Raw genomic sequence first — 27,350 nt, 5'->3', positions numbered from 1 at the left:
AGGCTACCGCTTCCACACCTTTAGGCAATAAGCTATTGTGCTATATCGAGAGATCGGCCCAGTGCTCTGGGCCAAGGCAAAGACGCTAGTGCTAGGCCTACTGCTGGGAGAACAAGCCAGGTAATAAACCCTTTCACCCCAAAGAACATTTTGCTGTCAATTTCTTTGGTCACACTGAATCCATAGTGAACTTGCCCGGGGCTGAGACCCACTGGCAAGACACTCACTAATCCACCTGTAAGGATGCCTCACCAGGAGCAGCTAAGGCAGTCCAAACAGGGGTCCCGCCGCAGTATTTTGTCAGTGCTTCCTTTTCTGATGAAGAATGACAAGGTCAGTTGTTTCAGATCCCATAACCAGCTAGAATGCCTCACCTTCCATAATATTTGGTGACCTCTCCTACAGCAAAGTCACTACATGTTCAAAATGAGGGCAAAGGACTCTTCCGTGTGGCTGAGTGACAGAAGAAATTCCCACTGGCCTCTGCTTAGCTTGCAATAAATCCTGGGCACATTACTTGGCTTCTCTGGACCTGTTTCCCTAGCGTTCAGGGCAGGACACTGGACGATATTATTTCTGAGATTCTTCAAGAGTGAGGCTGCCTGGGGAGTTCTCTCAGGAGGGTCAAATCAGCGTAAGGTAGGGGTAGGAGCAGGCCCGTGGGGCTGATTACGGGCTGTGAGTTTAGCTCTACAGCACAAGGGACGCTTTTCAAAATGAGGGAACAAGGCTGGCTGTGGAGGCAGCACTGGGAAACAGTATGCACTTGGCCAAAAATAGCCAAGGAAGAACAGGAAGGGTGAGAGAGGAAAGAGATGCCTTGCCTTTTGGCCAGACTGTCCATCAACACCTCTCATGTCAGGAGCATAATAAGAAACACGTGGATGAGCCCGGCTCTGAAACGCTATGATAGTGTGCCTTGGTTCTCCGATGCCTGGCTAGACACAGCCAGGCTGCCCCTGCACGTGCCATGCAGGCTGAGCACCTGCCACCTCCCCTGTATGGCATCTGTGATGAGCTGTTGCTGAGCTGATGAGCGTTTTATTCTGCTACTCTGAGAGCTCAGGGCACAGGTTCCAAACAGACAGCCACTGGATTTCTTTTGTTTGGCTTTTGCAGTATTTTAAGAAATTTTCAATTTGTCAATTTTATATTAAAATCCACATTAGAGACTTTTCTTAAAAAGTCAGATCTACAACATTTGCACTGATTGTCAAAAGACAAATGTTGGGGACTAACAGCTGCCCATTTGGAGGGATATGGGGCTCTCTCCACTTAGCCTTAAGCACCCCCCACACCTGTACCCCACTGCCTTACAGACAGCTTCATTCATTTCACTCTCTGCCTGGTCCTGAAAGAGGGCATTTTGATTTTTATTTGAGTCCTAGACTCAAGGATATGCAAGTGCCAAGGGCACTGAGGAGGGAGCCCAGCCTCCCAGCTGGCAAGCAGTCCTGTCCTGCCCCCCACCCCCTGCCAACTGCCATCCTCACCCCGAACCACCCATTCTGTCCCCTGCGTGTTCTCTGACCTGTGGGTATACTTTCCTCTCTTGACCCTTACTTTGCTAGGCGTTTTCGACCACCTGTCACGATCCACAGCAGCCTGATATCTCCACATGGACGCTCTGTGATCTGCCCAGCCCAAACATGACTTCAAAGGCCCATCTTTTCCTAATGTGGCCGTGGCGGCAGACTCTAAAATGGTGTGCCAGGAACTGAAAACAAGCTGTCGTGTGAGTATATCACATTAGTTCAAAGTTGGAATGTCTTTTTTCCTTTTGGGACTGGAAGCTTTATTATGATGATGTACACGTGCTGGTGTGGTTATGTGCTTCACGGGGCACAACCTCTCTACATCAAACACATCTGAGCGCCTGCTGTGCACTGGGTTCTATACTAAGCACTTTATATGGGTTATGCTGATCCTGATTATATATAACCTTTCAAGGTAAATATTTTCATCACCAGATGAGAAACCGAGGCTCAGAGAAACCACATTTTTAGTAACTTGTGCAGCATGAATTTGCACCCAACCCTGTCTTCTCCAAAGCCTGCCAGACCCCTTCCGTGAAGGGTAAGTCTGAAGACAGAGTAATGGCGAGTGAGCACACTGAGCAGAAACTGAAGGACTGGGTTGTAGTTTTTTGTGTTTTCACATCAAACATGTTTTCCGTTAACTTCAAATACTCGGAGGCAAATTTTATTTCATGTTGATGAGTCAGAGTCCAGTTGCTTTTTGATCCTGCTTGGAAATCCAGAATGCGCTTAACACAAAGGATGGTCCATAAATAGATGCATTAATGCACAACTCTGAAATGAGGCATCCCCTAATAGAAGTACTTCAGCTCCGTGGGTATTTTTTTCATTGTTTTATGAACCAAAATAGTAACAAACTGTTGGTGCCGATGGCTGGCTGTGGGATAGCCATCGAGGTCTGGGACTGTACAGCAGATGTGGCTTAGGCCCAGCTGCAGTTTGCAAGCTCCTGAAGCAGGCCAGTTGGTCAGCCAGTGAGTGTTTAAGAAAGGCTTTCAGTAAACAGGATAGCCTGAATTATGTGATGGCCCCAGAAAGGGGTGTGACACATGCGTCTGAAGTCAGAGCACAGATTGGAGAGTTAAAAGTCCCTCTGTCCTCTACGGAATGCCCCTGAAATACACCCTGGAACAATAACTGAATATTGTCTTACTCCAGTACATACCTAACTGCTCTCTCCTCTCAAAAATAGCCTTGTAGCCTTTACCTGGAGTAGGGCAGCTAAAACTGCATTTTGAGCACAAAGACTAGCACTGTGATTTAAAAGATGAATAATTAACCTTGGGAAACTTTGATATCACAGGTGTAACTCAGATTCTCAAACATAGTTTGCCACTTATCAAGGCTAGGTTGTCAGCCTTCTGCTGGAGGCCTCCACTAGACTTCGAGGAAGCTGTAGGCTTGGTTGGCTGGCAGGAGCATCTGAAGTCTCCCCATAGATTCCCACTCAGGTTGGCTCCCTGAGGGTTTTCTGGCATCGAAGTCCTTGGCTATTAGTGAGGTTTGGGCCCAGGCACAATTAGTGTCTAGGCGGCAGTCCCGGCTTTGAGGATGTTTGAAGGATGGCTGATGTGCCTTAGGGAGAGATTCAGGCTAAAGGCGATTCCTCTGAATCCTACCGATACCGATACCGATTCCAATTCCCCAGAGCATCCATCTTGGCCTGAACCCCACCAGCAAGCAGCACACTGTTGTGGGGCTCCCAGCCTCCCCGGGCTTAGACATCCCCTGCTCCACCACACCCACCCCCCACAGCGCGGACTGGAAGGCAAGCAGTGTGCGGAGCCGGCCACCAGCAAAGGGCGAGGGGCGGGGCTCAGCCTGAGGGCGGGGCGGCGGGCGGGCCGCCTGCCTCTTACTGTGGTCGTAGCGGAGCGCGGTGTCGATGAAAGCGGCCGCCGGGTAGAAGAAGACGCTGAGGTCGAAGCTGGGCAGGTCGTCGGCCTCCACGCCGTAGTACTCCATGGCCATGCCGCGGTAATAGTCGGGCCCCGTGTCCACGTTCCAGCGGCCATGGGCCGCGTTCAGCACGTGCGTGAAGCCGGCCTTCTGCAGCCGGTAGCGGTCCAGCGCCGTCGCCCTGCGCCAAGGGAGAGAGGCTGGTTGGCTTTGCGGCGCATTAGTCTAGGTCTGGGGGAAGCTCCGAGGCTGCCCACGGGTCCCTGTCGTCGATTCCAAAACTTCCGAAGTAAGGCCTAGTCACTGAAACGAAGGCCTTCCCTTGTCCCAAGTCCTGCTCTTTCGGACCCCTTGACCCCCTGTACCATTTCCTGTTTCTGGCTCCATAACGAGACGGGAGAGAGTGGAGGGTGGGATAGGTGAGTTGTTCATTGGCGCGTACATTCTTGAATCATTCTCCAAATACAGAAGAGCTTGGTGCTGGATGCCACAGTGGTCACAGGGAGTGGACTGTCACCTGCTGAATTCCCCGAAAGGCAACCAGAATAACCTGTTCATCAGGCAGAGCTGAATGTAAGAGGCCACATCACAGAGCCTTAGTAGCCCCGGTACCGCGTGCCTGGCCTCTGACGCCTCGAGATGTTTATAAAGGTTTGACCGTTTGGGCTCAAATGGCTGAATGATTTAAGACGGGTCTTTCAATGGGAGGATTTGATTAGGATTAGACAAAATTCTTGGCATAGATGTTCATGGGATGGGTGAACACTGTAAAACCCTTGCTTTGATAGGTGAATCGTTGCCTAGTTAGGCCAAGCATTGTTTTAAGGAGATCTATTTGAGCAGTCTGTTTGAACTGGTTTTGGGAAGTTCCGGAATCCAACAGTGAAATTATTTTCTGGTTTATGGCCTTATCTTTTTGGGTAAGAATTTCCAGGAACAAAGAGGAAAGTCATGTTGAAGTAGTGGCCTTGGAACATGGGCAGAGGTAGGGTGTTAGAGGAAGCCAGAGTTCTTTCTACCTAGAGGGGTCAGAGGAGACTTTATGGGAGAGCGGCCTTTGAGTCTGCCTTACTGCACTTGGTGATGGAGAAGAGGGAGGCAAGAGCATGCCTAGCCAAGGAAATAGCACAACTTAAGGGTGGAGGCTGGAGATAAGGAAGGCCTTTCGGGGAGTGTTTATTATTCCCTGTAATCAATCATTTATCCTCAAATAATTATTTAGAATCTGTTGTGTGCCAGGCACTGTCCCAAGTGATGACGATGCAGCTGAGCAGGTTAATCAAGGTCCTTTAGGAAGCTTAGTTTCTAATGAGGAGAGTGAATCAACAACAAATAAATACACAAGAGAATTTCAGATAGCAGCTGAGCAGTTCAGAACAACTGCTTTCCTGCTTTAGGTAAGCTGGTCAGGGAAGGCCTCTGCGGGGAGGTGGCATTTAAGCTAAGACTAAGGGATGAGGAGCTAGGCAGGGGAAAATTTGAATAAGCCATAGGGAAGAGTTTGGATTTTATTCTAAATGTGGTGGAGTGACCCACACCTCGGGAAGGGGTGAGTATTGATTGCTTTTTAAAAGGTCAGTCTGGCTGGTGTGTGGAGATAGAGTGGAGAGGGGCAGAAAATAGAAGCAGAGAGCTCTGTTGGAGACTGTTACAGTTTACAGCCCAGGGAGGAAGGTGACTGGACTTTGGTGGTGTCACAGGTGATAGCCTGGGAATGGGGGTAGGGAGGAGGGGACTGTTTGGCCCAAGCACCGGATGTGAGGAGAGGAGGGAAAGATTGGGCGAGGGGGTGTAGGATTTGACCATAGAAGTCTGCAGCTGCTGGGATCTGTATTTGGGGCTCAAGGAGAGCCTTCAATAGTGTTTGAGGAGGCGTGTGCTCCTATCCTGGCTCTAAGGCGACATCTCCCTCAACAGCACAAGGACCAGTTCTACAGCTCCGGAAAGAGGAGACAAGGGTCTGGAACCATAACAGCAAGAGACCAAAAGTGACCTTGTGCTCCAGCTGAAGGCTCCTCTCCAGGCCACTGGTAGAAGGACAGAGACAGGGTGGCTGTCCTGGAACCCATCGTGGATTGGGAGGAGCCCTGCAGCAGAACCACGCGCTGTGGCCCTTGTCCGTCACTGCTTCCCCTTGGTGCTTTCTGTCAGCCATGAGAGGAGCCACGATGGAGTCCAGAGTTTGGGCAAGAGAGACCTGAACACAGGCATTCAGCTTTTAGAAGCATTTTCAAGTAGCCCTTTAGAACTGAGGCATGGGGAAGTGGGGAGTCCTACCAAGCCCCCCAGCTGGCCTTTGGTGTTCCCATCTTTGGAACACATTCTGCTTTCAATTTTTCCTCAGAAAGATCTGTTTTTCATTTTTCTTCTTGTCCCAAAGTATGTATACAACATACATTATGCTTTTGGGACATAGAGCTGTGCTCAATTAAAGCCTCCACTAATGCAGTCCATCTTGCTGAGTAGCAATCAACCTCACTTTGAGGTTGAGCTCAGTGGAAAAATTAAAATTAACTGTCCTTGACAGGAAGTTCCTATTTGCCATAAAGACTGTTCTCTCTGGGTTCAGCAGCTGGGTTTCAGCAAACTCAAATGGCAGTTTGAATAAATAATGATTTGCACTTTGCTGCTTTGGGGGTCAAGGATCAGTGTAGATGTGTAACAAGACTCATTGTATGACACCTCCACAGTCACCTCACAGAGCTGGTTTGGGCTGAGAATGGGGCTCCTGGGGTAGTGGACCTGGTGTGTATCTGAGGCCCACTGCAGGTTCGGGGCTCTGTGGCTACCTGGGCTGTGAAAGGGAAGCGGTGTCCTCACACACCACTCTGGGGATATCCCGCCTAGTTTGGTTTACTCAAAATCCTGGTGAGGGCTTGGAAGAGTATCCATGGCAGAATGGGGATCTGCAAATCAACAGAGTAACTCTTAGTACCCCTCGCAGACAGTAGCTGTGTTGGAGGCAGATCCCCAGTTGGGCCAGATGCCTAGCTCAGCATTTATTCAGGGTGAGATAAGTTGAGACTGCTGCCTGGCAGGGTGTAGGTTTGTTTTTTTTTAATTTCAAGGCTACCTGCTCAGACTAAGAAACGTGCCTCTGCTGAAACACTCAGAAGGAAAACAGATTTAGGAATTTACTTCTGGAATCTAGATAATGCAGGGGCTTTGTTTCTGTTGTTTGAGAAAAATCCTAGAAGTGAGCAATCTGGTCATTTTAAAAATAAAAATAATATGTCTTCTAATTACAAAAATAACATGCTTAGAGCAGAAATGGAAAAAATATCTCCTCTCACCAAAAGAAAAAATCACCTTAGAGATAAAGACTATTTACTTTTTGATACAAGATCCTCCTCAGTTGTTTTTCTATGCATAGATTTGTATATTTTATAGAGAGATTTATTTTGGGGTACAATGCTACATATACAGTTTCAAAACTTTAACATGGTGATATAGTATAAACATCTTATGTTGACCTGTAACCTTCAATTGCTGCATGCTGTTCCATTCTCTAGGTGAATCTCAGATTTACCACACCAAGCCCCTGTTTTGGGGCATTTGTCTTCTCTATCTCTATTTCTATATCTCTCTCCTGGAGGGGGCAGGCAGGTATTATAAAAAACACTTGGCTGCATAAACAACTTTGCTGTATTTCTTTTGGGCACATCTCTGATTATGTCCTTGGGAGAGATTTTTTAAAGTGGAATTGCTGGGTTAACAGACATGAGCATTTTTAACAGATTTGATCCTTGGTGCTAAATTATCCTCCAGAAGTCTTGCTCAAGTACATTCTGATTTTTATTCTTTGCTAATTTTATAAGTTAAAAAATAAAATGTGTAAAACAAAATTTTTATTCTTTTTAGCAATGTGGTTGGACGTTATCTCACACATTTTGGGGGCTTGTACAGTTTACTTTTGAAGAGCATTGTTGTATCCCTGTTTTTGACCCAGCTCTCTATAGCTCTTCTTCCTTCCTGCGAACGAACCTCTGGCTCTGGATTCTGACTGCAGACCGGAGGGTCAAGGAAGTGACCTCCCATTCGTATGGCCCAACTGTGGCAGAGACCTCACCTCCCTTTCTCCTGCTCAGGCCCTCCAGGAAGCTTGCTTTAACTAAACCCCATCCCTGAAGAATGGCGAATGAGGGTGCTCTCCCTGAGGCAGTCATCTCCGGGGCCAGCCCTCCTGATCCCCAGCCTAAACACCTCTCAGTTCTGACTGAATGCCCATTTCGCCCAGGTGTACGCTGTTGTGCAGAGGGGAGAGGGCTGTGCATCTATACTAGGCACAAGTCCTCTACCAGATTCCTTGCAGTGGGAAGCCAGCTGCTCCCAGGTCACTGGGATTCTGCACCGGGCAATGAAGAAAGTCAGCAATTGATGAGGGGGTTCTCCACAACCTCATGTCTGTGAGGACCCACTGATTTCCCTCACCTAGTTGTGGACTTCTGCTTGCCCGTGGCCTGTATCCTGTAATTTGGCACCTTATTTATTCTGAAGCATGTGACACATATGGTCTCATGTCATTTCATGGGCATGACCCTTATGGTGACCTTCTCCTTTGTAGTCTTGACCACACCTTCTCCTTGCAGGTGGATTTTAATAAAAACAGCAGAAATTCACCTGATATGAAAGTGAAAGCACAGGGCTGACAGGTGTTGTTTATAAGCTAAAACTTCTGCATGAACTAAACAACTGAACCTCTGGGACCTTCAGTTTTCTTTATTTGTTAAATAGACCAATTACATGGGCAGTACTTTCCTTACAAGATTCTTGCAAATTGTATTATGCAATACAAGTTTCTTTGAAAGGTGTGAAGATAAATTCAGGGAGGAAAAACATGTACAACAAAATGTTTTCCGTGGTTATTTCTGGGAAATAGGATTGTAGGAAATTTTAATTGTCTTCTTTTTTTCTACCTGTGTTTTGTAAATTTGGGGTAATGAGCATGTCATATGTTCACTTACTGTGTAAATGTATACCATGATTTTTATGGATGTCATTTCCTTTGTTTTCAGGGGAAACTGGCTTGTTGCAAAGATATAAGGTGGCCTCAGCATTTCCAACTCTTGTTAGGAAACTCTTCATCATCTGCTCCACTCCCCGAGAATTAGCCCTCCAAGGATGGAGGCTAGGAGGGGAGAGAGAATACTCAGGAGGCCAAATTTTCAGAAATAATGTGTTAATAATTGGCCCAGGCATTTGGCTAACTGTGAAGGAAAATGGTTGCTGCTGCTCGAGGTTTTCTCTGAGAAGCTGAAAGGCCCAGCCAGGTCTCCCTGGTGCCCAAGCCCATGCCTGGTGCCCAGTGATACCAAAGTCGCCTTCAGTACTTGGAAGCTCGGGGTCCAGGTCTTCTAGTTCTTTCAGGCAACATTCAGCACACTGAATCGGTAGCTCGGCTGTGTTTCATTGCCTCCTAAACTAACCATGGCCTACCCTGGAGAAGCAAGTCAGGTTTTAGCTCTGCTTGGTACCTTATGGCCACGTATCTTCTTTTTTCAGCTGCCCAAGTACACCAATGAGAGACCCTGTCTCACAGGCTGAGGACTCGTAGCTGACTGATTTCTTTCACATCACTTTCTAGCCACCTTGACTACAGGCCAGCCCTGGAGAGGCCTCTGGCTTTTGAGGCTGTTGGTCTAGTTGGGAACAGAAAAGCAGAAAGGTCAAGGCGGAGTGGCCCCTCCAAAGCGAGCTCAGGCTGGGTGGGGATGGCCACAGGCATTTGGGAAGGAGCCAGGCTTTATGGGTGGGGGTAGCTGGCTGGTGGTGATCCCAAAAGCCAGACCTTGGAGGCAATGGGTTGCTGCTCAGGGCCTGGGCCGTTCAAGAGACAGCGCGACTTAACAGCACCCAGGGTGGCTCACTGGGATGAGAGAGAAGAGAGGTCTCTCAATTACCCTGTTTCAGCCAAGCCTGACTGTGGAGGCTGCCCTGCCTGGGTATTTGCAATCACTTTGACAGTAGCCAAGCTATTTCCCCTCCTGCTGACTGTAGGGAAAAAAAAGAAAGGAATAAAGGTTTTGCTAAGCAAATGAAACATGTGAATGAGATTAAAAGGAGAACATTTAAATTACAGAAACTTAGTGCTTTCAAGCATACTCAAGTACTTTTGAAGCACCCATTTAGGGACTGCTGATTGATAAGAGGCGATGAATTATTCTTATCTCATCATTGACGCCAGTTCCTGGCTCTCTGGAGGGCAACACTTGGTTAACCTAATTTGAATCTAATTTGAATGACTTAAAAGTAATAAAACAAGTATGTTCTTGAACCTAATAAAACCTAATTTATTTAATAGGGCATTTCTTAAGAATTTTATTTTAGATCTAGAAGGGGCCTTTGAAATCATCACTTTATTTTACAAATAAAGAAACTGAGTCTCAGAACAGTAAAATGTTTTGCCAAAGGCCATACACAGTGGCCACCCACACCCAGGGCTTGAATTCTGCCCTGAATCCCACGGAGGGCTTTTGCTCTCCTCCATGTTGACCCTACCATTCCCCTTTGGGGCACATTCAGACCCTCCACCAAATGGCAGGAAATGCTGGGGAGAGGGTGGCTGCTCCTTGAGCAAAGACCTCCTCATGAGAACCTTGGAAAGGGGGCCCCCAGCCTGCTCGCCCAGCGCGCTGCATACCAGCCGCACTCCTGTCTGTGGCCTCTTCTCACGGACTGTGGTAGGAGGCCAGCTCTGCCCTCTCACACTGGAAGGCACCCATTTGGTGAATCCCTTTGGGATACGCTGGGATTGAGAAAATGCTTTAGAAATTCTGAGACCTGCAGACGCATAGGGCTCTGATGTGGCATTGCCTCTGTAGGCCTTAGGCCACCCGGGTCCCTGGAAGGCCAGGACAGTGTCTGTGGAGGGTTTGGTGTATGAGCTGAAGGAAGGCCCATGCAGGGGACCTTCCGTCTAACCTGGCCTTGGGCTCATGATAGTATCCAATGAGAGAAATTTGAGCAGGTGTGTTTTCTGCCCCCAGTCTGCCCTTAGCATAGAGGGACCCTTAGTAGTAAAGTGTAGAGACTGTTCTTTACCTCTTCTCACACTGTTAGTTGAATTTCCAGAACCTGCCAGATCTTTAGTAGTTCACTTATTGGTTGTACTCGGCACTGTGCTAAATGTCATACATATTAATTCATTGACTCCACATCTTATAGGTGAGAAAACGGAATCTCAGAAAGTTTGAGGGACTTGCCTAAGGCCATACGGAAACCAGTATTGGACCCAGACACTGTGGCTCCACAGCAGATGCTCGGCAATTCTGCCTCTTCCCATAAAGAAGCCCTTGAGGAGAGAAGAGAAGGAAAGACTGAGCTGCTCCTTGCCGTGAAGTCTGGTCCCTGGTGTGTCCCAGGTGTCACTCATCTCAGCTCCGGGAACAGCCCGGGGGTTCTGGCTGCCCTAGGACGTCCATCCTCACCCCTGGGTTCTGGCCATCCTAACTTCTAGTATTTGGCTTTCAAAAATCATAGGTGCTTCTAGGGAAAAGAAAAACTCAACTAAATGCAGCTATCAAATTAAAATGGAGCTTTGTGTGTGAGGAGCCAGCTCTGAACTTTTTACTGCTTTGGGCAATACATGCAAAGAGACCAAGAAACACAGGCCGCCTTGCCCACTCTCAGCCAGGTTTCAACCTCTGCGAGGTGGCATTGCCAGGGGAATTAACTGCTCTCTCAATAAGCATCTGTAAGTCTCATTAACCTTGTCAGTGGGTATCTGGGAGGGACCCTGAGTGAGATGGGGACAGATACCATGTGCTGCTGGCTTTATCCCATGCCTCCCCGCTGTACACATAGGTCACACACACAGACTGTGGAGCCTGCCTGAACTGCATGCATGTGTGTTTGGGGGCTTGATGAGGCAGAGCCGGGTTGCATTGAAAGGGCAGTGACATCTTCTTGGTTGAAGGAAGAAAGGTTATGGTCAGATGTCAAGGAAGCCAGCATATCTCTCTGCATCAAATCCTATTGTCTGGCACTCTGTTAACTAGAACTCAGCTCTCCTGCTCAGACTCTCTCCATTACTTTCTGAATCAAGTCTCTTGGCTAGTACTCAACTTTCCACAGGCTGGCTCTGACTACCTACCAGGTTTCTTTCTCACTAAGTGCCTAATAATAATAACCTGTGCATTTGTTTATTAGTTTATAATTTACAAAATGCTTTCACATTCCGTATTTCTTTGAATCTTCTCAGTAATCCTTTTTAGAGATGAGGACATAAGCCCGGAAAGGTAAAAGGGCCTGCCCAAAGCTGCTACAGCTGGAGTAGACTGGCTGTGGGAGATGCTGTGTTACTGCTTAGCATATTCGCTGCCACTCCCCAGGAGTAGGTACGCTTCCTGCCCCAGTGTGTGAGGCTTGGACATGGACTCGCGTCGGCCAATGAAATGTGGGCCTAAGTGGCATGTGTCACTTCTGAAATCAGCTTGTAGTTTGCCGTGTCTTTTCTCTGGTGGGAGACTGGCAATACCCCAGAGAGGAGCTGCTCCTTCAGCCTGGGTCCTGGGCCCTGGAGCAAGGTGTACATGGAGCAGTTAGAACGGGCCCACCACAGACATGTCACGTACAGGAGAAAGAACCATTGCTGTGGAAGGCCATGGAGATGTTGGGGTCAGCACGCCTAAGTCCAGACTGACCACACAGTCGTTGAATTTGGCTTAATCCTAGACCTCCTGAGGGTACACTTTCACCACGTTTGTCCCCTGTGTTCCAGATAAATTCGCCCTCCTTGTTCTCACGTCCATGCCTCCTCTTACCCTGCTGCCTCTGCCTGGAATCTGTTGAGACCCTACCCATCTTCCGAAGTCAAGCTGGTGTTCCCCTCTCCTGTGACGCTCTCTCAGATCCATGATACAAAGCCCTTCTGAGTATTTACCATGTGCCAGCTGCCACTTTAGCACTTTACTTGTTTTGATTCATTTCATCTTAACCTGTTGACATAGCCTTATTATTGGTGCCAGTTAAGGTGAAGGATGGTAATATAATTTATCCAAGGTCACACAATTGGTAATTAGTAGAGCCAACAGTCAAACCCCACATTCCTTCCACTCCACTACCTACTTCTCTTCCCTGTGACCTTTCTGCAGGTCTCCATAACTATAAGACAGCTTCTTTATCTTATTGGCCACATTTTCTTGATCTTGGTTTAGGTATAAGTTCCATCATTTACTGGTAGTGTGACCTTGGACTAGTTACTTAATTTCTCTGAGCCTCCGTTTTCTCTTTGTGTCCTCCACAGCTCCTGACAAGGTGCCCAGTAAACACTGACAAAATGGATGAACTCTCTGAGCCTCGGTGTGCCCATGTCTAAAATAGGAGTAGAAACGGTACTTCCTTCATAGGATTGCTGTAGAATTTAAATGTGTGGCGCATTTCACAGCACACAGTAAAAATCCAATACGACTTAGCTATTATTACAATTATAAGCTGTGGGAAAGGTAAATGAAGTATATAATATACAGAGAAAAAAAACTTACTTTTTACTATGGGGATTCATGGCAGAAGTGACTTAAGTGAAGTTTGAGGGATGCATAGGATCTGGGCATAGCGATGAATTAAGGGGAAGGGCATTTTAGGCAAAGGGAACAGCATAGATAAAGACACAGAGACAGTGTAAGTCTTAAAATCTTAATACCCCTTCCCTCAGTTATACCATTTTTAGGGTCATATCTAAGGAAAAACCTTATATATGAAAAAAATTTTATGCATAAAGATGCCCATTGCAGCATTATTTATAAAATTGAGAACATGAAAATAACTGATATGGCCAACAATAGGAAAATGGTTAAATAAGTGATCTTATATCCATCTGATATATTATTATATATTATTATAATATGTCATATAATATATAGTATAATTAAAGGTATGAGCTGTATATAGTAAGGGAAAAGTTTACGAATGATGCTATATTAAAAAAATAAACAAGATAAACTAAATACCCAATATGGTTGCAACTTAATAAAAACAAATTTCAAAAGCAAAAATGGTACATAGAAAAATTTAGGAGGAAATATATGAAAATATTAATTGGAGTGGCTTCAGAGTAATGGGCTTTGGTGATTGCTCTGGGAGATTTAAAGGTTTTCATCTTACATTAATCACTGTTTTATTATTATAGCTAACCTCCACTGAGTGCTTATTGGGTACTATGCACTGCACTAATGTTTTACATATATTATCTCATGTAATTCATACAGTCACCCTGTGAGGAAGGTTCTCTTGTTAACCTATTGCACACAGAAAACTAAAACTTTTATATTTTATAGTAAACGTAATATATATTACTTTTATAATAGGGAAACCATATATCCATATATTTACATTTATCTAATATTTTATTATTGAAAAATAAGAGATTCAGGTTCCCCCTCTTTTTTTTTTTGCTACTTCAAAGAGTGACAAAATAAACATTCGTTGTACATATTTCCTTATGTATTGGTACTCTTATTTTTGTAAATTACACTTCTTAAAATAATATTTGGGATCAAAGTGTATGTATACCTCTTTTATTTTGAACTAATTTTATACTTACATGAAAGTTGCAAAAATAGTACAGAGATTATTTGGCAGTAAAAAAAGAATAGAATACTGATATACGGTACGACTTGGATTGACCTTGAAAACATTATGCGAACTGAAAGAAGCCAGACACAAAAGGTCACACATTACGATCCCATTCATGTGAAATGTCTGGAAGAGGTAAATCCGTTGAAACAGAAAGCAGATCTGTGGTTGCCTGAGACTGCGAGATGGAGAAGGCAGAGTGATTACATAATGGGCTTGGGGTTTACTTCCAAGGTGATGAAAATGCTTTGAAATTAGATAGCGGTGATGGCTGCACAACTCTGATTGCAATAAAACCACTGAATTGTACATTTCAAAAGGGTGAGTTTTTGAAATGTGAGTTATATCTCAATAAAGTTATTATTTAAAAAAAAAGAAAACAGAATAGAGAGCCCCATATACCCTTCACCTTGATTCTCTAATGTTCCCAACTGGGAAATGATTGGATAAGTTGTGTGATGGCTCTCCTGTGGAAGAGTAAAAGTACAAAGTGGTATGATCATTCCCTTTTTTTGCTAAAAATTGTTTAAAAGAAATGAAAACCCTGTATTTGTGTGTATATGTTTCTAGTAGCATACATTAAGTAGTGTAAGTGTGCCAGTAAATTTAATACTGGTTCCTCAGTGGCAGAATTAAGTGAGGACAAAGAGAGATTATGCAGTTTGTTTTATAACCCTCTAGTTTAACTTGGTATAAAAGGGCATGTAATTTTTATAATTTTTGTTTAAAAATGTTAAAGGAAAAAAAAGACAAGGGATTCTGCCCTTGGATTTTCCATACCTAGACAGTTACCTCTAGGTTTTAGGCAGCAGGATGTTTATTAAAATCATGCATGCAGTGGTCCTGCACCATCAACTCCTTAGAAACATGGAACATGAGCTAGAATCCTAGGGGGTGGAAAGAGGAGGAGCGCTAGTTAAGATAAAAGCCTCTGGGTTGGGCAGAACTGCATGCATTTGAATCCCAGCTCTCTACCTTCTGAGCTGTGGACCCTGAGCCAGTTACTTAACTGCCCTGTACCTTGGTTTCCTTATATTTAAAATGGGAGTAATTAGAATGACCTCTTGCACTGGGCTGTAGTGAAAATAAAATGAGATCAGACATGCAAGATACTTACCCCAGTGCCTAGAACACAGTATTTGATAAATAATAGACATTATTATTATTAATTTATTTACAGTAGATGCTTCCCAGTTATTTGAGGAGGGGGGAATGGTGGCTATAAAAATCTTCAAGAGGGGATAATTACCTTAACTTTGCTACATCTAACTATGCTTTCCAACACATAGATTGATGTGCTCCTGTGCCACCAATCAGAGAACTGATTTTATTTTTGCTGGTAGTATACCCAGCTAGAATGAAACATTTCCCAGCCTCCCTTGCAGCTAGGAGCAGGGGAGGTCTTGGGTGAGACTTCCCTTTGGAAAGATGCCCTTTTGCTTTTCTTTGCCTCTACTTTCTTCAGTCTGGATCCTACAGATGATGGCTGGAGCCCTATCAGGTACCTTGGCCCATGCAGCAACCTTGAAGAAGGAAGCCACCCCATCAGGTGGAACAGAAGTACAGGAGCCTAAGTCCCTGATGACCTGGAATTACTATGCTAACCCCAGCTCAACTTCCTCTGGCCTTCCTTTATGAGAAAGAAATAAACCTCTATGTCACTTAAGCCCCTTTTCTAAGTTTTCTGTAATATGAAGATAACCCAGCCCTAGTAAAGTTCCACACAACAACTAACCTGAAAAGCAAAAGCTTCTGGCTAGGAGGCGGTGAGGAGTGTGGTCCGGGGAGGGGCGGGCTGCCTTCTCCTGTGCCACGCCTTGCAAAGGTGAGGCTCTGCCTGGGCACTTACTCATCGCCAATGTAGAGCCTGGGCCAGACCTCGTTGACGTGGGTGTACTGCGGACTGCCCTTCCAGAAGAGACGCTCCAGCTCAAAGGCTCCGGGCGTACAGTAGTCCTCCCCCTCCATCTCCACCTCCCCAGGCAGCAGCTTTTTGGCAGGCAGGTAGGCATTCTTGAGGCTTGTCTTTGGTTCTCCAGATGTCATTTTGGAGCCAAGGGATTTTCTTTGCTTTCTGCAGCTGGTCATGAGAGAGAGTCAGGATTGGGGTTAGCAGAGGATAGAGTTAGGGAATCAGCTTTACAAAAAGAGGTGGGAATAAGCTGATCTTAAGATTGGGCAGGCATATCCTTGGCCTCCTGTGCTCTTGCTTCCTCTTCCCAGGCCACAGAGGTAACCAAGGAAGGCCATGTGACAGTCAAGTAACACTTGCCCAGGGTTCTGGTCTCCAGAGCGAGAGTGCTGGGGGCCATGTGATGTGGGCCGAGGCAGTTGCAGCAGATCCAAGATGGGCGTGGGCCTAAGAAATCTCTGCAGGCAGCCAGTCCTTGCCTCCTCTCTTTTAGATTGTACCCCTTCTTTGGTGCCTACATTTTCTTTTATCTGACTGCAATTGCTGGCTTGGGCCATTTTGAACCTGAATAGGAAGGCCTAGGAGGTTCCTGACCATCTGCCTGTGGTACTCAACATCTGCAGTAAGCCACTGGCTGCTGTCAATCCAGAGCCTGGCTGGTGTGGGCTGCCATGCATATCCTTGGGGCTTCAGGGAACTCGGGGTGGAAGGAGGCTTGGCGGCGAGGGTTTGCCAGTTGAAGTCTGTTTGTAGCTCTCAGGCTGGAGGCTGGCAGTTGTGCTAACTTACCAGAGGGCCTGAAGAGATGCTCCAAGCCAGAATGCTGTGTTTGCAGATCGAAACGTGTATTTGGAGAGCTTTTCAGGCTCTGCAGGTGGAATACAGGAGAAGAGTTTCCATTGTCCCCAAGGAAAGGGATTCACTGTGGAATTGGGCAACATTTGTTCACTGAACTGAGTAACTGATACATCTATGCTCAGACAGCTAGGAAATTATACTCTGAGACTGGAGGGAAGGAGAAAAGGATAGAGTGGCTGACTGAGAAGTGTGGAAGTGAGTGATGGAGATGGAATGTTAATGATTTATTTGACAAACATTTATCTAGCAGTTATTTTGTGCCAGGGATTGTTTCAAGTGCTTTGCAATTATTATCTCATTTAATCTTAATTATCCTATGAGGTAGGTGGTATTACCTCCATTTTACAGATGAGGAAAACTAACTCGAGGGCATTTGTAATATGTAGTCTTAGTCTTCTGGGAAAAAATGATGCTGAAGGATCAGGGGGTGGGGGCCGGGGACACAGTGCAAGGAGGTATAGGCCAGGGGTTTGAAGGACGTTAAGAAACAAGTTGGTGGCTCGAAGACTACTAGGATCATGTCAAAAGGACTCCAAATACAATTCAAAGAGGCTTCCACTTGTCAATTTTGACCAATTTAACAATTGGGGCAATTTGAACATGGATAATAAAAATAAGTGCAGTGTACTGAAACACATCAAACATTTAAATCATGACACTCAGAACAATTGTTCATTTTTGGAAGATGCTAGGGAACCATCTCACTGTTCTGAAGACAGGTAAATAAACAAAGAATCTAGCATTATTGTTCCTTTCTGATACAACTTGTACTACTGGATACATGGGGGAAATCTTTTTTATAGAAGTATTCTAGATAATAAAGGAGGAAGAAAGACATTTTACAATGCACGATGAGCTGATGGATAAAGGCATTGAACACTGCTGGCAGCATAAAAAGAGATGATTAGACATTATGGGCCTTCTGATGAAACAACGTACCACCACCACAAATGTCTTTTTTTTTTTTTTGCTATTATTAATGTACAATTACATGAGCAATATTATGGTTACTAGACTCCCCCCTATTATCAAATCCCCCCCACATACCCCATTACAGTCACTGTCCATCAGTGTAGTAAGATGCTACAGAATCACTACTTGTCTTCTCTGTGTTATACTGCCTTCCCTGTATCCCGCCCCCCCGCCCTGCTACATTATGTGTGCTAATTGTAATCACAAATGTAGTCTCGCCAGAGAAAAATCTGAACCTTATCAGGGTCCTCAGAGTCTAGATCTAACAACCAGTTTGCAGGAGACGGTTAAATTATGCCATAAGGCCTTACCTTTTAGGAATACATACTGAAATTGTCACAGGTGAAATGATATCTTGGGTTTGCTTCAAAAATAATACACCTGGAAAGATAATATAATGAGAGGGGTGGGGCATGGGTGGCGGTGTGGGTGAGGATGGGCAATGCATGATGGGGGCAAAGTGGTTACTGTTGCACTTTGTATGTTTGAAATTTTCCATAAAGAATTTTTAAGATGAAAAGGAAAGGGCTGAAATCACCCTGCGGAATTTAATTCTGCCGTGCTTTCTTGAATTAAAGGATCATTAGTTAGTGGTGTGTTTTGGGGGATCCTAGGAAGCCAGGATCTGTGACTGTCTCCTGCACCAGCCTAAGTGGGGTGGGGGTTGGGGGGCCAACAGAGGCAGCGCTTCTTTGGAGTCTCTCACAGTGTGATCTAAAGACCACTTTCCTCAGAATCAGCTGATACTGGCTAAAAATACAGATTCCCGGGCTGCATCCTGGAATGGCCCAGGGGTAGGGGCCTAGGAATCTGTATTTTAACAAGCTTCCAAGGGAATCTGATGCTCACTAAAGACTGATAATTGCGCACGAATGTGGCTACAGTCAAAGAGCTGTAGTGTCAAGAGAAGGGTAGTAAGGCTGTCCGATATCCTTTTCAGCTTCTCACTGAATTAGGGGCAGGTCTTCAGCCCAGAGTCAGGGTGCAGGATGGGAGGGCTGATGTCTGGATGACCTTACTCTGGGCTCAATTGTTGAGTGAGGGAATGACTCAGTGGACGAAATGGAATGAAAGGCTGAGGGGTGAGTAAATAAAGGCCTGTGAGGCCTGTGCTGGAGACTCAGCGGAGCTGCTGAAGTGTGATCTGGAGGAGGGTGAAGGTCAGCAAAGGGCAGAATGCAGGACAGACCGCCCCTGTGCTGCTCATGCCGGACGCCACGCTGGGGCCTGCCTGCAGGCACTCCAGTCAGGAAGAGGGTTGCTGTTTCAAGGGATGGCCAAGAATGTGTGCTGCAGGAACCCGCCACAGGCAGGTCGGTCTCCTAAGGTGCCCAGAAAGGTGCACTCCCGAGTGTGGTGACAGCTCTCCCTGCTTCCAGCCTCAGGCACCTTCACTGTGAGAGGTCTGGAGTTCAGCCTGTCTGTGGGCGCTCACCCTTCCCATTTTGAAGTGAGTAGAAGGGTACCATATACATAAATTTGGAGGTTTAAGCCACTTTGAACCCTGCCTGCCACTAATGGAGGCTTCAGAAGAGGTGGTTGTAGGGAGATGCTGAAGTACACAGCATTCTGAAACCTCCACCTGCCTCCTTTGATCACTGAAGCCGGCCTTACCCTTGCTGAGGTCGTTCCACCTCCAGTACACTGTGGAAGGCGCCATCCCCATCCCCATCTCCGTGCTGAAAGCCTCAGCTGGATTTCCAGACAGAAGAGGAAGTGGCGCGGTCTACCCAGAGTGGCTTGGCATGCAGAGGGAGCTCTGGGATCTATTATCCTCCAATGTGCAGATTTGATGGGGAAGAGAACAAAGCACAGAATCGTCCAGAAACCGCAGACCTGTAATCTTTCCAAATCATGAAGGCAGCTTGTGTGCATCCCTCTCTGCATGGCCTCCAAATCTCTGAATCTCAGAGAGGCTGGGAGTGTCTGTTTCCCAGATCACAGCCAAAATGGAAGGGGAAGACAAATCTGTTCTGTTTGGTTTCCATAGATTCGACCCAGAGATTAACTGCCAAGGTCTTGATGACACACACAGTATCAATCACAGGCTAAATGTCATAATGAGAGCTGGGCAGGTTGTCAAGAGAGGTCTCCAGGTTCCTGTTACAGCTTCATATTTAAAGGTTTTGTCCCAGGAAACCAAATGCCAATTTAAAGGCTACATCATAGCCTTACGTACAGCCTCAGCCTGTCTCCTCCTGAAAGGACAGCAAACTCAGGCCCCTTCCTGGGGGGCCAGGTGGTAACATAGAGGAAGCAAGTGAGTTGGGTATTAAAGAATAAAACAAAAACCTAACTGTTGGCCTTAGGCAGAAGACATCAGGGAGTGGTGGGGTCTGTGGCACACTAGAGGGCAAAGAATGGCCCCTCTTATGGGGGCAGCAGCTGCCATTCCCTGTGGGAATGCAAGCCCAGATTGTCTGATATTTTTATGAGAAGTTAGAAAGCCAGAGTTTTGTGCGAAATCTGACATTTAAATGTAGGCAGCTGTAGCAGATGCCATCACTGCCCTGTCCCATGCCTTGGCTCAGATCACTGCAGTATAAATGGACAGTTCCATAATGCACAAAAGGCTTCCTCCCTAAAGCCCCTGTTTTTCCCTGCATTAGGGTACTTTCAGGCCTAAAGTGTGGGGAGTTACCCACAGAAGTTATCTCCAATGAGGAGCAGCAGTGGGTAAATAAGTACTCCAGCTTCCTCCTCCTGAAGGGGACCATTTTGAAGTCTTTTCTGCACAGTTTCCTGCGGGCTCCCCAGCATGCCGCAGCCCCAGCTGCCCAGAGTGGTAATCTGCTCATTCACATCCTTTTCTGACTCTCTTCCCTCCCTGCCTCACTTCACTCTGCACCCTGCTTCCGGAGTACCTTGCAAATAAACAACTTGCACCCAAGCACTAGTCTCTGGGTCTGCCCTTGAGGGAACCTAAAATTAGATACTGTTAATTTTAAAACATTTTTAGATGTTGGGATAACAAGAATGCAGAGGCCAAGTGCACTAAGGCACTAAGACCTGGAGGGTCATTCATTTCCTTCTGTGAAACAGTGGCCTTGCCTTTGAAGATCTACTTCCACAAATAATACAGGGACCCCTCCGTGTTATTTCTGACTCCATTTCAGAATTTTCAGTAGTACTGCTTAACATTTGGTTAAAGGTTTCCCTAGCCCAAGGAAGAAAGGTTTTGAATGAATTCAAAACTGTAATTTTGACACCATGATTTGACTTTATGTAAACAAAGTTTTGAAACCTTATATAGTTGGGGTTTTTTATCAGAAAAAAAAAACATCAAAATGTCAATACTATGAGCAAGTGGCAGGACTCAGGGAGATTTTTTTTCTATATTCTCTTTTGGGATTCTTTTAATAAATAATTATATTTTATAATAATTAACCATGTCTATATCTTTTTAACTGTATTGGCCAAACAAAACAGTCTGGGAAGGAAGCTGCTTGTGACTTCTAGTTTGTGACTTCTACTCTGTCTGCTGTCTTATTTGCTCCCGGGACCCGGCACTCCCTTGGGGGTCCTCTACCTCTCTGTCCCTCCCTCCTGACATTCACTGGCTCCTGGCCCTTCTCTGCTCTAACAGCCCCAACAACCAGTGAGGACTGTCAAATCTACGCATCTTATCCTCCATGTATTTCACTTTCTTTTTTGATAAAATGGAGGGGTAAAGGTGCTCTTTCAAACAAGCAAACAAAAAAACCCAATCTGAACTCTTGCTTTCTAAGGTGGAGGATGGGAGAAGCCAGGTGGAGAGAGGCATCATTCATTTCAGGGGGAAAATTAAATCTCTAAGTGGACCTCAAGCCTGTAGAGACTGGCCAGGTAGCCATGCCTAGGAATGTAAGCCACAGAACAGGCCTCTTGCTTAACAAAGAACACTCTTTGAGGGTCATTTTGAGAAGAAAAAGGTAGTAAGTATTGAAACATGATTCAGAAGGTAGTGGCATGAAACAAAGAGAGCTAGATTGGTCTGTACAAGAAAACGAGGGCAGATCTGAGCCTTCTAGAACATCCTAGAGGATGTGAGGGGCCCTGCACCAGGGTGGGGAGGGAGGGCCAGGGTCTGGAGCCAGCCTGCCCACAGGGCCTCTGAGAACAGGGACTCCCCAGGCCCAGCTCGGCAGTGTGCCATAGCTGTGTCAGCCCTCACTCTGACCTGAAGCCTTCAGTGAGACTGTCAGACACTGACAGCTGCGCTTGTGGCAGTTTTGAGAAATCAAAGGGGAAGAGACTTGCACTGGTGAGGAAAGAGACCAGGAGTTTATGAAGCAATGTGTACAGTATGATTCTGTTTTTATACAAAAATACATTTCATCAAAATAGTAACACTGGCTGTATGCTTATTTTAGGATTATAGAATTGTATGTGGTTTTTTCTTCTTTTTAAGGAACCATCTTTTCTAAAATCTCTGTGATGAGCATGTATTGCTTGAGTGTACGGAGCAGGGGGAGAAGCCTGTGAATGCTCTATTTCAGAACTGTTCTGGATGTCGAAGAGGCTCACCCTGAGCCGGTGGGCTGCACTGCAGGAGCGTGGCCTTCGGGACAAGGCCTGACTGGTGTTCTGTACATTTCCCATGGCACTGCATGCTCTCCCAGCCACTGTGAGCGCCCTGGAGGCAGGGCTGTGTTCTCCTTGAGGCCTCTCGTGGTGGACCAGGCCTAGGTCATGTCAGAAGGTCATTCTCATCCCTCAAATCCCATTAGAGAATCCCTCTCATTCCCTGATTCCAGGGAAACCAGGAGGCAATCAAGTTTTGTAGATCCTGAAGCTTATACAGTTTCCTTAAGAAAAAGAAAATCAAATAGATGCAAGGCCTTAGAAGAGACCAGTGCAAGTGTGGGGCTCTGAAACGTCTGGGGATTCCTCCTCTGAGGGAAGCTTCGCCCCCCAACTAGAGAAAGCCTCAGATGAAGAGGGCAGCAGCGGTCCCTGTCCCCTGTGGTGTCACAGCCCATGTTCTTGACTTGCCTTGGCCCAGCCTTGGTCTAGGTCAGCCAGCATCAGGGGTGCTCTGGTGGGTCACTGGTCATAGGCAGGGGCCTCATTTTCTTTCCAACTTCTTGTCATAGGTTGGGCTTGGCCTTGCCCTCCACGCCCAAGCTTTACTCATACATCCCTCTGTTGGCATCAGGGATGGGATGGGCCAGAGAGGTCTCTGCCTTCTAGATGTTTTCAGTCTAGTAGAGCTGTTTATATTTTAATCTTTTAAAAAAGTTTCCCTCCCTTTGAAGGCATTCTGTATCTGCACACGGGTACATGGCATATTTATCTTCCAAAGGCACTGGGATTGCGGGGGAATTGTAGCCTGTATTTAAATGCATGCACACCACATTTCTTCCATGACACCATCCAAGCCAGGCTTGGAATGTGCCTTGGAAGAAGGGGGAGAGTGAAAATGTTTTTGTGGTTGGGCAACTTACACTATTAGAAGAGTAATACCCACTGCTGGGGTATGAAGGGGTGGAATTTGGAAGCAGAGTATGTAAACATATTTTTTAATTTACTGCTAATCAATATTTGTCTTTACATATATCTCAGATCTACAAAAATGATCATAACTAGGAAATAAAAGTTGTGGAGTTTTAATAAATTAAAACCTGGACATGAAAACCCAGAAATTTCTTGTTGCCTACAATTTAATTCCAAATGTATCAGGCACAATCCAAGTTTAACAGATTTTTTTCTTTTCTTTTGGATTCTGACATGCATGTTAACAGCAGGCAATTATGTGAATTAATATAAAATCCTTGTATTAAAAAAACAAAGTTTCCTTTAAAAGAGGTAATTTAATATTCCTTCTGCGATGGTGTTGATGTCATAACTTGTTTGATTAACTCTTCAAATGGCCTCAGAGAACTTCGGGGTGGTCATTTATGAACTCCTAATTAACTTCCCCAATCTCAGTTTGGCAGAGTTGAGCCTCCCTGACACTGTAAGGAGACCAGAGGCCCCTGCAGCCTCATCCTTGGACAGAGGAGCTGGCCGAGATGGCCTTCACCTCTGCTGTCCAGGCGCTGTTGGGAGAGGAGGCTTAGCACAGGGGACAAGAGGCCGTGACGTCTAACCAGGCCAGTTGTGGTTTCTGCCTCCTAAGCAGCTGGGCCTTTGCTCCCTCTGAAGATGCGTGGAAACACTGCAGGCAGTTTCACAGCTCATGAATTCAGGAACACATGGTCTTCTAACCATGTCATTCAAAGGCCATTCCCTGCCATGCATCACCTCAGAACAGGGGGCTTTCTTGTGTGGGGGAAAGACAGTGGGGATAGACTGCGGGGGTGCGGCCCTCACCGTGGACCTGCGCCCTCTGCCCCCCACATTTCCCAGCGCAGGCCACTATTCCTCACATCTCTCAGTGCTGCGGAGCTCAGGGCCCGAGGCTGTGGCCAAGCTCCCAGCTCTTAAAGCTGCCACAAAGGCTCACTGAGGAATCAAGGCCCTGTCTGGACCCGGGGAAATGACCATACAGTTGGTTACTGCTGTGGTGTGCGTGGTGATTATCTACTGTCAAAACCTCCTAGACAGGCTACCCCCACCTTACAGATGAGGGAACTGAGGGCCAGAGAGTTGAGTAACATGACACCAAGCTATTAACTGGTACAACTGGAAGGCAAGCCAGGCAGAGGAATGTCTCAAGCCTTGTCAATAGATCACCATGTTTTTGGCCACGAGGGCAGCACGAGGCCTTTCAGTTTTGCGTGCCTCCCTGATGTGAAGCCAGAATGGTGGGATGTCGCGGAGAGCGCCTCTGCCGGCCTTGGAGCCACACACACCCGGCTTCAGCTTCCTCATCTGAAGAATGGGGATGATGTCCACCTCTGTGGTTGTGGGGTGAAATGAGGTAAGTCCTTGGCACAACACAGAATGTTTCATGAAGGGGGACAGGGAGGCAGACCAGAGGGTGGGCAGAGAATTCCCAACTGTGTGCTGAGCCCAGAGTAGGCCAGACTGGGTAGAGCAGTTTGGTGGGGGGTGGGGCACAAGTGAGCTGGAACCTTCTCCTGTGGGTGATGAGGCGCATTTGCTCATGTATCAAGTGCAAGCAGGGCATTTGGGAGGAAGAGAAAGAACTCCCTCCAGCCTGTTAAAGTCTTCGTGGCTATGCTAGGCTACTGTGAGACTTGACTCCCTATTTATCTTGTAAGTGTGGGCCTATAACTATCAAGGGTCACCAGAAGCGAAAATTCAACACCATCTGCTCTGGAGTCAGGCTGAAGAGGACAAATGGGCGGTGACCCCCAGCACCAGCATCTGGAATGACTGTTTCCAGGCCCAGGCCTCAAGGGGAAGCAGGGAGTGCACTGTCACCCCGCCCCCGCCCCAGGGACACCAGCACACGGTGGCTCTGCCCTCAGACTCTGAGGTGCACAGGCTCTGGCCTCTACCGCTGCCTGGGCCATGCAGCACTGGGCGAACCACTCCACTTCTATGTGTCTCACTTTCCACAGCTGAAAATGGAGATAACGAATTTGCCTCTCACAGGGCTGTTGCAGTTCTGAGGAGCAGATGAGTTAATACTTAGAAGGAAAGCTCTTAGAACCATGCCTAGCACATTGTCGGCACCAGGGAACATTACCGAGTCACAAGCGTCCAGTGACTGGGGAAGGCCAGCCCTGTCTCCATGGAGGGCAGCTTGCCCTTTTCCCTCGCAGACTCGGGTGGGCCTCTCCAGAGCCACAGGAAATGCCAGCAGCCAAGCCTCCAGCCTTCATGCCCCTCTTTCACTTCTCGTCCCCTGTGGGCTTGACAACAGCCAAAGGACTCCACTCTCAGACAGGTCTGAGACCCCTCCAGCCCAGTGCCAGCACAGGACTGAAATGCCCCAGCTTATCAGAGGGCGGAGGGCCATTTTCACCCCTCCCACCCTTAGCACAGATCTGCTTTTGCCCCCGAAGAACCCCCAACTCAGACCCTCTCCCACCTCCCCCACCACATGGCCATACCCAAGGCTCTTCCTCATACAGGACTTAGTTCAGAAGCCCTCCAAGTGTTGTTTGTAAATGTCTCTTGGGAGAACAAAAATGATTTTCTCATGTAGAGAGCAAGGAGGGGCCACAGAGGGAAAGTCAGGAACACAAGCGCTGGGCACCAGGGACCCTCAGGTGCCTTAGTGAGGAGGCCTCTCCATACATGTGCCTCTTGCCCCCTCCTATCCTACTCAGGAGTTTTTTCCCTGGGAATATTTCAGCTTTTCTGAACCAGCAGAGCCCCTCACTCCCAATACCTCTTGGTTCCAAGCCTGTGAGGGGCCAGTGGGGCCACAGGTGTAATGGGAGGGCCCTGCTCTGAGACACAGGACACGGCTTCCTGCTTTGCTACCTGTACATGCTGCTGCCTTGGTCAAGGGTCCCTGGGGCCCCATCTCACCAGGGCAGTCATCCCCAAGGACTGGAAGAGCTTCAAACATGCCCGCTCTGTCTAAAAAATGCTCAGCATTACCCAGGACACAGGAAGAATTCCCATCCCTGGGGTTTGGGGTGTTGATTTGTAATTTGTGCTGCCCTACATATTATGTGCATCACTACAGGGTCTCCCTCCACCCTCCCACTGAGATTTTTTCCTGTCTATTGGCTAAATGGACAAATAGAGAACCTTGCTGGAATACGATATGTGATACAATACACCCAATACCTCAGAAGGGCCCCATGAGCTGTCACTGCCCTACTACCTTTGAGAAATGGTCATTGAACTGGAAGCTCAGATTTAGAGGGAGACAAGTGGAGAAATTTCTTGAGAAAGGGCAATAAGAAGCCTGTCATACTAGAAGGATGTCACCTGTTCTCTGCTACTCAAGAAACAGGGTGGAAATCAGTCATCTAATTCCCATACCCAGCCCTCAAAGGACACTTGCCTGGACCCAAGAGGTGCCAGCCACCCCGCAACAGAAGGTACTTACCTGGGTGTGCTGGGGCCTGACCGGGTCAGGAGGTGCTCGTCCGTGGGGTGTGCAACAGCCACACACCCCGCCACTCTGACTGGCATCCGAGAGCCTATTTTTAGGGTCAGATCTGCTGACGCTGACCTTGCATCCTGCCCAGTCTGAGAAGAGACCCATGGCGTCTGCTGGTAAAATGACATGCCAGTGTGACCTGAAACCCTTGACTTTGGGAGCTGTGTGCCTAGAGCCCACACACTTGTCTCTGGCCCAGCCACAGAGGCACCACTCATGGCCTAGGGCGGGGACAGGCAGGGGGATTTCCCAGCCTTGTCGGCTTGGGATGGACGAGGCCAGGTGTCTGCGGGGCCCTGTCCTGGGCTCTGTCCTGGCACGGCTGGCACGGCTGGAACAGGGGAGGTTTGCCCGCTGGCCCAGAGCCTATGGAGGGTCAGGGGAGCCCAGCCTGGAGAAGAACTGTCCATTCCAGGCTTTCCTGGGAGTTTGTGGAGCCATCTCTGGGGGATGGGTGGGACGGATGCCACATCATATGGGGGCAACAAATGAAATGCCACCCAGAGGGACTGTGAACTTGGGTTCATTTGTATTGTGTCCCCTCCTATGGGACCTCCAAGGAGTGTCTGACCCTTCCAGGCTTCAGTGGTGAAAATACTGCCGTCCTTTTGGGCTGTTATGAGGGTTAAATGAGATAAAGTATGGA

The 27,350-nt window shown here is 47.1% G+C and overlaps 1 protein-coding gene and 2 long non-coding RNA genes across 9 annotated transcripts in view; 2 read left to right on the top strand and 1 right to left on the bottom strand.

Moving 5' to 3' along the window:
• DUSP29 (dual specificity phosphatase 29) overlaps window positions 1–26,893 on the bottom strand; it is a 32,764-nt gene extending 5,871 nt beyond the window's left edge. Inside the window, exons 1-5 of one of the 5 annotated variants that reach the window (XM_037013262.2) lie at window positions 26,651–26,892; window positions 18,063–18,132; window positions 16,711–16,843; window positions 15,859–16,089; window positions 3,398–3,618 (exon numbers count right to left, since the gene is read on the bottom strand). In XM_037013262.2, coding sequence (XP_036869157.2) covers window positions 3,398–3,618; window positions 15,859–16,055 — 418 coding nt within the window. In that variant the 5' untranslated portion in view covers window positions 16,056–16,089; window positions 16,711–16,843; window positions 18,063–18,132; window positions 26,651–26,892. Of the gene's footprint in view, window positions 1–3,397; window positions 3,619–15,858; window positions 16,090–16,710; window positions 16,844–18,062; window positions 18,133–26,650 lie in introns of all 5 variants that reach the window. The other 4 variants (XM_037013261.2, XM_037013263.2, XM_037013264.2 and 1 more) reach the window with 4 other exon arrangements.
• Window positions 47–15,733, top strand: LOC140850386 (uncharacterized). Of its 3 annotated transcripts, XR_012133164.1 has the most exons (5): window positions 47–120; window positions 1,572–1,735; window positions 10,602–11,130; window positions 12,682–12,769; window positions 15,475–15,733. It is a non-coding gene; the product is annotated as an uncharacterized lncRNA (long non-coding RNA). The 3 variants fall into 3 exon arrangements; XR_012133162.1 differs by lacking the exon at window positions 15,475–15,733 and having other exon boundaries at window positions 12,682–14,892; XR_012133163.1 differs by lacking the exons at window positions 47–120; window positions 1,572–1,735; window positions 15,475–15,733 and adding an exon at window positions 3,393–3,515 and having other exon boundaries at window positions 12,682–14,892.
• On the top strand, window positions 3,588–7,909 carry LOC140850387 (uncharacterized). The gene is made up of 3 exons (XR_012133165.1): window positions 3,588–3,726; window positions 3,906–4,088; window positions 5,355–7,909. It is a non-coding gene; the product is annotated as an uncharacterized lncRNA (long non-coding RNA).
• Window positions 26,894–27,350: the final 457 nt, after the last annotated feature.

This window comes from Manis javanica, chromosome 7 (assembly GCF_040802235.1).
Source record: "Manis javanica isolate MJ-LG chromosome 7, MJ_LKY, whole genome shotgun sequence".
NCBI classification, from domain to species: Eukaryota; Metazoa; Chordata; class Mammalia; order Pholidota; family Manidae; genus Manis; species Manis javanica.
The sequence above is the reverse complement of the archived record's forward strand: the minus strand, read 5'-3'. Positions and strand labels throughout refer to the sequence as shown.